This window comes from Monopterus albus, unplaced genomic scaffold (assembly GCF_001952655.1).
Source record: "Monopterus albus unplaced genomic scaffold, M_albus_1.0 scaffold188.1, whole genome shotgun sequence".
In the NCBI taxonomy this organism is placed as follows: Eukaryota; Metazoa; Chordata; class Actinopteri; order Synbranchiformes; family Synbranchidae; genus Monopterus; species Monopterus albus.
In genome coordinates, this window is record NW_018128068.1 from 94,805 (window position 1) to 104,220 (window position 9,416).

Below are 9,416 nucleotides of genomic sequence, written 5' to 3' on the forward strand. Positions count from 1 at the left end.
CCTTTCCCCAGAGGCGGGCCTCCACGAATAGGGGGTCCTCCTCTCATCATCGGGTGCCCTCCTCTCCCCATCGGTGGTCCTTCTATTGGCTCCTCATAATACTCTTCCTCTGTTTGGAAGTAATTTTCCTCTGGCATCCACATTTCTTCAGGGGGAACCTCTGATTCCTCAGCACCAAAATCCTCATATGAAGGATCTTGCCACTGATACTCTTCCTGCTCTTCTGTCATCCCTGAGTCCTCTTCAGGTGGCATGTAATCATAAGACATGTCTCCCCTCTCCTCCCCAAGCGGGACAGTGTTTAGTCCCCTGAAATCTCCACGGCCCCTCTGCCCACGTCCTCGTCCAAGCTCTTGGGCAGGTACTGGAGGCTGACCTCGTCCCCTGCCAGGAGGAGGCCCTGGAGGCTCTGGTCTTGACTGCACATGGCTGGAAGCTTGTGGCTTCTGATGAATTTCAAGGGGCTTTGGAACCACTTTGGGGTTGTTATCTGTCAATGGTCCATCCTGTCTGAGGGGATTTTGGGCAGGAGTACCTTTTGACACTACAGGAGGAGGATCAGTTACGGAAGGCTTGTCGTTAACAGGTTTGGGTTCACTACTTTGAGATGTATTTATATCACTGGATTCCTCAGGATTTGTGGTTGTTGATAATGTCTGAGGAATGGGGTCATTTTGGACAAAAAAACTCTCATTTCCAAGCAAGTTGTCATTTGTCATGTCTTCATCATTGGGCTTATCTTCTGATCCAGATTCACTTTTTTTTTCTTTTTCAGACTGCGACTGCTCGCCCGATTTTCCTAGAGTCTTGGAATCCACGCTGGGAGGTTGTTTAGTGGCTGGCTCTGTTTTAGGTTGGGGACCTTGATGCTGTTTTTGCTGGGGCCCAGGTGGGAGTTCAAAACAAGGTGGAGGGCCAGGGTGCTTTGGGGGCTGGTCAAACCGAGGCTGCTGGCCAAACTGAGGTTGGTCAAATCTGGGAGGACCATCAAAACGGGGCCTTGCTTGGTCAAATCTGGGGGGACCATCAAAGGGAGGCCTTGGTTGGTCAAATCTGGGGGGACCATCAAAGGGGGGCCTGCAGCGGGGGGGCCCAAAGCGGGGCCTTGGTGGGTCAAATCTGGGGGGACCATCAAAGCGGGGCCTTGGTTGGTCAAATCGAGGGGGACCATCAAAGCGTGGCATTGGTTGATCAAATCGAGGGGGACCATCAAATCGCTGCTGTGGTTGGTCAATGCTAGGGTTGTTTCCTCTGTGATGAGTAAGACAACAGAAATTAAGAAAAATATTAAAACACTGAGTGAAAGCCTAACACTATAAAACACCGCATAGTCCTGGTAAACATAAATAACCTACTTGAATTCAAATAACCAGAGAAAATTTTTATTAAACACATTTTTTATAATCCCTACTTACAGTGGCCCACTCAGTGGCTGCGAAGTGGGGGGAACTGGGGGTCTGATTCCTATGCCGGCAGGATCACCTCCTCTCACTGGGGGTACAGCAGGTAATTCTGAATGTGGCCCAAAGCCAGGAGGCTGGGGACCTTGAGATCTGGGGCCAACAGCAACTGGGGAATGCTGCATACTTGGGTTTAGTGACTGCTGTTGCATTTGCATGTCTTGTCCAGGGTACTGGCCATACGGCCCCATGATCCCACTATTATACTGACTTGCAGCAAATGGCACCATGGCAGTCAGGGTGGCCACCCTCTCTTGAAGGTGGGTATTGGTGGCATTCATCTGCTCCTGCCACTGCTTCCATTGGTGTTCATAGTCCTGTAGTTGGTCCTTGTGGGGATAGGTCTGGAACTGTTCATACCACAAGGCAAAGGAGCGATTCCAGTCTTGGAATAAAGGGGTGAACTGTTGCTGTTGCATTTCATAGTGCTGGAGCTGCATTTCAGCAGACCTTGACTACAATAAAGTACATAAAAGACAGGTTCATATTTAATTTTGGTTAAGTATTATATAGGCACATAGAATGTCTAAAAATGAAAGACTATGAGCCTGCTACATGCAACTGCAGTTGAAGATCTCAGTAGCTGGAGCTCCTATACACTCACCAACCAAATTCTGGTTCTACTAAACAATAATTTCTTTTCACCTTTTATTTTCAGTATAGGTCATCTCAAGACTAGGAAAAACAACCAGCCAAACAGCAGCTGTCAAAGAAACTACAATTTACCTACCTGAAGGTCTGCAGGTTGCTGAATCAGCTGTTGGTATTGTTCCAGGATATGCTGAAGCTTTTCATGCTGTTGCATGAGAGCCTGGTATTGTAGGCCTGCTCGCTGCTGTTGCACCTGCTGCCACTGCGCTGCTGCAGCCTGTAACTGCTGGAGGCGGGCAGCCTCCTCTGGGTCTTGTGGGACTTCAGGCTTTAAACAGAAACAATGCAAGACTGAAACGAAGCTTGACTGTAACTCAGAAAGAATATTCTGCAAATACTGAGAGTAGTGTGTGACGGAAGTGATGACATTTTTAAGATGGAAGGCAAGGCATTACTGATAACATACCGCAACACACAATCATTCTATGGGTATCAAAGCTTAATGCACTTTAAGTACTACTACCACTGTTTCCAAGTGTCCAAAACTATCACAAAGTTGGTACAAAATTATCACATAATCATATATTGTCATTAGACACTGATAAAAATTGCTTAGTCTGTTAAAAAAAGAAAAAAATCTAATGTAATCATGCAACCTAGTTCCAGTGATACAAAAGTGATACTTCAAGCAATTCCCAGTTTGGACACTGTCATTATTACAATCATTTCATATAACAACCATTAAAAGGGGGAAAGAAGAATCTGCTTGAGTCCTGTGAATTTCACACATTCATGCCATGGCAGTTATCACATGCTGGGGTTAAATATCTATGGACATGATGATGGGAGAACGGATGGCGGGACTTACTGTGTCTGTAAATGTACGTGGTTTTCCTACATTTTCATTCTGTAAATTTGTGCAAACAATATAAACAATGTTTAGATCTGTGCTCAGTTTAACACCAGATTTGGTGTGTTCCTAAAGGCTGCTGAATATAGCAATAGGGATGAGCAATGACTTTCAAATATTTAAATAGTAATTAAATAAACAAAAAAATCCAATATTTCATTTGCCTATGGTTTTGTCTTTAAAAACAAAGAGCCACTGTTTTCCTTTGCTTTTACCAGCACCTGTAAATAATGAAGTCAGTATATCATTTCAATACAGCGCCAAATATAAAGAGAAGAAACATGCAAAAACTACAACCATCAAGAAAAACAGTCACTGCACAACTGGATAAACTGTATGATGATAATGCATGTGAGCTGCAAAGTCATTTGACAAGTGCTGAAAAGGTGTCTGACCACAGATGCATGGACAGCGCTCATAACTGAACGCTATGTGACGGTCACCTGTCATTATATAATCAACAGCAATGCCAGGCACACAGCTGAAAACCTAGTGAATGTGCTTTCCACTGCTGCGGAACACTGAGGACTTAAAGGGCTTTCACATAGATGGTGCCAACAGCAATGGCAACCTTGGTTGCAGCGCTCTATTGTGTTTGTTGTTTTCTCGGTCTTTTGCAACCCATCCCAGACTACTTTTACCAAAGAAGAACTGTTAAATATCGGACAACTCCCACTGAACTATCTCTCTCTGATTTTTATGAATGAAGAATTCTGTATGGACATTCTGATCGGACGTGCTGCCATATACGGGACCTGGAAGAAACGCCGGTGTGGCAAGCGAGCAGGCATCTTGGTGAGGCTACACCAGAAAAGGACCCAGACTCCAATGCCGTCCATCCACCTAGCGACTGTTCTCTCCCTAGTCAACAAGATGGATGAACTACTTCTCGTCAACAGGACCAACTCTGACTTTGCACGCTCCGCTGCTTTATGCTTCATGGAGACCTGGCTGAGTGACTCCATCGCGGACAGCACAATCCAAGTACCGGGCTTCCAGGTGTACAGAGTGGAGCACGTAATGGAGCTGCCAGGAAAACTAGAGGAGCAGGAATCTGTCTCTACATAAATGAAGGTTGGTGCACAGATGTTACGGTGCTACAGAGGACATGTAACACGGACTTGGAAACTCTCTTTATCAATTGCAAACCTTTTTATTCTCCCCGAGAATTTAACTCTTTCATTCTAATTGGAGTGTCTATAAGACCGCAGGCCCATGCTAGCGCACTACAGCTCCTGGCTGAACTGACAACTAGCATGGAGCTAGAACATCCCGACTCTCCACTCATTGTTCTAGGGGACTTTAACAAAGCAGATCTCACCCATGAACTGCCCAAATATAGACAGCATGTCACCTGTCCCACCAGGGGCAAAATCACACTGGACCACTGCTACACAACAATAAAAGACGCCTATTACACTGTCCCTGACTGCACAAACTGGAGTGTATTTGAGACTGCCGCTACAGACCTGGATGAACTCACTGACACTGTGATATCTTATATCAGCTTTTGTGAGGATGTGTTTGTGCCCAAAAAGACCTTCTGCACATACAAGAAGCCCTGGTTCACAGTAAGACTCAAGAAGCTTCGTCATACAAAAGAGGAGGCTTACAGAAGTGGGGACAGGATTCTGTACAGCCAGGCCAGGAATACACTGACAAGGGAGATCAGAGCAGCAAAAAGGAGCTACTCTGAAAAGCTGAAAGCTCAGGTTTCAGTCAATGACTCCTCGTCTGTGTGGGGGAGCCTGAAAAGCATAACTGGCTACAGGTCACTGGAGCTGTGTGAAGTCCCCTCCTGCTTCAAACGCTCCACCACCATCCCAGTCCCCAAGAAACCCTCCATCAGTGGGCTGAACGACTACAGACCTGTCACCCTAACAGCTGTAGTTATGAAGTCCTTTGAAAGACTGGTGTTGGCCCACCTGAAGGACACCGTAGATGCCCCTGCTAGTCCCCCTGCAGTTTGCCTACTGGGCAAACAGGTCAGTGGACAATGCAGTGAACATGGCACTGCATTACATGCTGCAACACCCCAAGTCCCCAGGGACCTATGCATGGGCCCTCTTTGTGGACTTCAGCTCACCATTCAACTCCATCATCCCAGACATCCTGCTTGTACTGTTTGTTGTTTGTTAATACTGTCTATTTTTGTTATACTACACAGCCTTATGTTGGTTTACTGTTTACCTGCCCCTTGCATTGGGATATGTACATGCACATTGATAGCCATTGTACCAGAGTCAAATTCCTTGTGTGTCCAACACACCTGGCCAATAAAGCTGATTCTGAATGTGCTGCACTCGTTGCAATTATAGTTCCCAGCAAATATTGAAAAGCATTTTAGCAAGAAATGCCCATCCCTATATAACACAAACACTTGGTTTTTTCAATTCTAGTATGAAACAGAAAAATGAAAGAACAAACAATGCACAGATTGTTTAGATAGCCTTGCTAGATTGGTAATAACTTATTAGAAGAGTTGGCTCTCCAAAACAAACATGGAGAGGGAGAGCTGTTCACAGACGGTCCATTGACAATGCATGGTTTTGTGTGTGTGAGTGAGTGAGTGAGTGAGTGAGTGAGAGAGAGAGAGAGAGAGAGAGAGAGAGAGAGAGAGAGAGAGAGAGAGAGAGTGAGAGACAGCAGACAGGAGCAACTGAGTAAATCAATCCACTATGATGAAATAGGTTCTTGGCTATTAAATAGTAAAAAAATAATAATAATAAAAAATCTATATGTGGCAGTCAATGCTGATATTGTGGTGGGAAACACTGCATTTCTATAATGCAGAAGTGTTTTGAATTGAGAATATTTTATCACAATAGTTGCACTGAAGAAAAAAAAAAGCAACTTAGCTCACAACTGAAAAGCTCAACTGATCACGTGACGTTGTTAACCAGCTGTTGCTGACAGTGAACAAGACTGAAAGTTCTGACAAAACTTCAATCCCCCACTACAGAAATTAAAACCTTTGAGTACACACTAATAATAAAATTCACAAGCAGTATAGTAGTAGCTGACTGTTGAACAGTTTTACATCAGATCCACTTTGACCAAGACTATTCTTACATACACTCCTCAGAAACATTTTAGGATTGCTTACCCGTAGGTCCTCAGGTGGTGGAGGTGGTGCTGCTGGGGGCTCCTCTTTTGGAGGGGGTGGAGGAGGTGTGTTTTTCAGTGGTTCTGAAGGAGGAGGAGGAACTACTTGGCCTGGGGGTTGTGGCGCTACAGGACCATCGCCTTCCTTCTGATTCTGTTTGGCCTTCTCCTGCTTCAGTTTCTGTAGATTCTGAAGATGCTGTTTGTACCAAAGCTGCTGTTGCTCCTAGGTAAAACAATTACAAAGACATCTGTCAGAGAATGCACACGAGGAGCTTTGTTCTTTTTGTCATTCATTGTTCATATGTTCTGTTCCATATCTTGCATGGATGAGATTTATTACTACAACACTAACACCTGACATGAAACAGGTCACATTCTGAAACTTCTTGTAGCAATAAATATTCTGTTCTCACCTCACTACTCTGAGTGTTTGTGGAATCTTAAATTACTTGTCATTTCCCTGCTCTGTGTTACAGGATACCTGTGATAATTATATTCTCGAACTTTATGTCAATGGCCTGAAACAAACACTTGCGTCACATCTACGTAAATTTAATACCTGAACACTTGCACTGACCGCTGTTCTGATGACGAGTGATGCTGCACAGAGGTTGGAGTCTGACGCTTCAGGCACAGCAGGGCGGACAGTATCATCGCACACAGAACTAGACTTTACAACAGCTTTTTCCCTGCCGCAGTAAGACTGATGGCAAATACGAAAATGTGAGAAATATGAGAATATATGTGCAATAACCCCTTACTAGACATGCACAATAATAATATAGAAATGTCCCACAAGGTATGTTTGTAAGAGCATCTCATCAACAGTTTTCTCTTGGGGGACCTGAATAATAGCAGGACATTCTCTATCAAGCAATGGAAACAGGCCTGAACATAAACTGTGTTTTAGTATGTTATAACCCCTCACTACCTCACCAAGCGTAATGACATAGCCAGCTCCACCATGTGAATTACTAAGTGCGATGTTCAAAGGTCACTGGGGAAAATACCATTACCCTATTTTTGTGTATTGCGGTTTTAATGCTTTGTTGCCTTTATGTAACTTTTTTATTTTAAGACTAAGTGTTCTTTCTGGCTTTTGACTCCTTACCTGACTCCAAAGGAGAGCTGCACAAGAATTCCTATATGCCCAGACTGTCTGTTTATGTATAAATGGCAAATAAAAATCTTGACTTGACTTCAGGAGCTTATACACTGTTCACCATCTTTCTTGAAGAGTGAATTCCATACATATGTCCAGTTTGTTTACCCATTTCCATTAAAGTGTTGAACACAGCCATGCCCTGACTGTTTCTGCAATTTGTATCCAGGATTATCTCAGTTCTAAACAGGGTTAATATTGTCTTCGTCTGCCAGTATTTGCAAATTGTTTTGCATTTGTCAGTCCATGTTATTTCTTGAACCAGCAAAACTGAAATGCCGCCACACAACGCTTCTAGTGCATCTGCTATATCAACCTCAAATTCTGCAACCTGAACGCAGTTATACTACTCAAATAACCATATGTAATATCCCAGCAGACACCATCACAGTCCTACGACAATATCAAAACATTTTTCTATCATGGTATTGCAAAATTACAAATACCGTTACATCCCTAATGATATATATATATTCTGGTTCATAAAATTAGATTGCTCTCTATGTAATCGCGTTCTACAATGCATTAATTCTAAATAAAAACAGTAAAAAGTTAAAAAGCAATAACAATTACAGAATCTCCCCATTTCATTAATACATCAGGCTGTACAGATGTATCAGTGTATGAGTAGATCTGAACAAAAAATAATATACTACTGGTGCTGGTGTTTGACTAATACCATACCCCTTGATGCCTCTCTGGTTTATTATGTGGTTTTCAATATGCCTCTCCTACTTCTTTTCCATATTTAACATTTGCAATGTGATAATGTCAACCATTATATTAATGTATTGTTTGCACAAGATTGACATATCTTGCCACTTAAACATGACAGAAAGACGCACTGACAGAACATGAACACATTTAATGCTAATGATTGATAAAGCCATCAAATAACACATTAAGAATTTCAGAGGGTAATTTCTGGTAACAGCAATTTTGAAAAACGGTGGCTAAGTTGCAATTTGGCTGTTAAGTTCTGGCTGCAGATAAATCGAATTAATCAGTGGTAAGATTTAGCAGCAATAAACTGATGCAAGTCACTACCTGCAAAGGTAAGGATTTGTCATCTTCTTTCGTGGACGAATCCTTATTGTTAGCCTCTTTTGCTTTGGGAACATCATTGTTATCCGGTGGCTTTGATGGCGGAAGCACTGGAGGAGGGGGAACCGGTTGGGGCTCGGTGGAGTACGCTTGTGGTGGAGGCGGTTGTGCGCCCGTCTTGGGAACAGGGGGACCCCTCGGCGGTGGACCCGGTGTCTCTTCTTGTTTATAGTACGAATGAACTCCAGCACCGCTGTCTAAAGGTCCTGATCCTTCTGATTGCCACCCTGAATACCCGCCCGAGTGTCCACCAGCGTACGCAGTCGTACTACTACCGTGGTGTAACACAGACTGGAGTTGTTTCTGGTGCAGCATCTGCAGTTGCTGCATCTGCTGGAGGTGCTGCTCCTGCAAGCTGAAGAACAGCGAGCCGCTGGATGAGGCCTCGAAGCCCCCGAACCCCGCTGACGGGCCTGTGAGGCCGCCAGGCGGCGGTTTACGAGGCGCAGAGCCTCCAAAGTTTTGCGAATTAGATGCACCATAGCCCCCCCAGGAGGGATACATAGTTAAAGTGCGATAAGGTTTGTACGGCTATTGTGCTCACATACAGCTGGGCCTGCGTGGCTAACAAAGCTAACAGCTAACGTTGACCTACCGTTTCTAATATCGATAGCTAAGCTACATTGTTATTTCCCAAATGGATCAGGCCACACTGAACAAAGACTGTAAATACCGCCTCTACGCCAGTGACACAATTATCGATTAGAGAGAGAAATGTGCAAGTTCAGCCTCGTGAGAAATGTTAGAAAAACGCTAACAATCCGTGATGGTGCGGAGTAGCTAAAGCTACAGCTCACGTCACACCACGAGCGGCGGAAATACGTCACACGTCATCAAGTGACCGCTTCCGGTCGCTATATTACATACGTTAAGATGTTTAATCACAAATGTAATTTTTGCAAAAGAATAGCCGTGTTTTCTTAAACTTTTCAAGGCTGACTTTTCTTGTGTCTTAAGTTTTATATTTCGTCCATAAGATTAGATTGTGACTCCCATGTATATTGTTGACTGGTGTTGATAGCACACTAACAACAACAACAACAGCAACAATAATAATAATAATAATAATAATAAAAATAAA

At 43.7% G+C, this 9,416-nt stretch overlaps 1 protein-coding gene across 1 annotated transcript in view; it reads right to left on the bottom strand.

The window, feature by feature from the left end:
- The window catches only part of ylpm1 (YLP motif containing 1), a 26,033-nt gene extending 16,886 nt beyond the window's left edge, over positions 1–9,147 (bottom strand). The window contains exons 1-8 of the mRNA XM_020617330.1: positions 8,279–9,147; positions 6,629–6,772; positions 6,068–6,292; positions 2,920–2,958; positions 2,191–2,379; positions 1,416–1,915; positions 1,093–1,251; positions 1–1,062 (exon numbers count right to left, since the gene is read on the bottom strand). Coding sequence (XP_020472986.1) covers positions 1–1,062; positions 1,093–1,251; positions 1,416–1,915; positions 2,191–2,379; positions 2,920–2,958; positions 6,068–6,292; positions 6,629–6,772; positions 8,279–8,839 — 2,879 coding nt within the window. The 5' untranslated portion in view covers positions 8,840–9,147. The remainder of the gene's footprint in view (positions 1,063–1,092; positions 1,252–1,415; positions 1,916–2,190; positions 2,380–2,919; positions 2,959–6,067; positions 6,293–6,628; positions 6,773–8,278) is intronic.
- Positions 9,148–9,416: the final 269 nt, after the last annotated feature.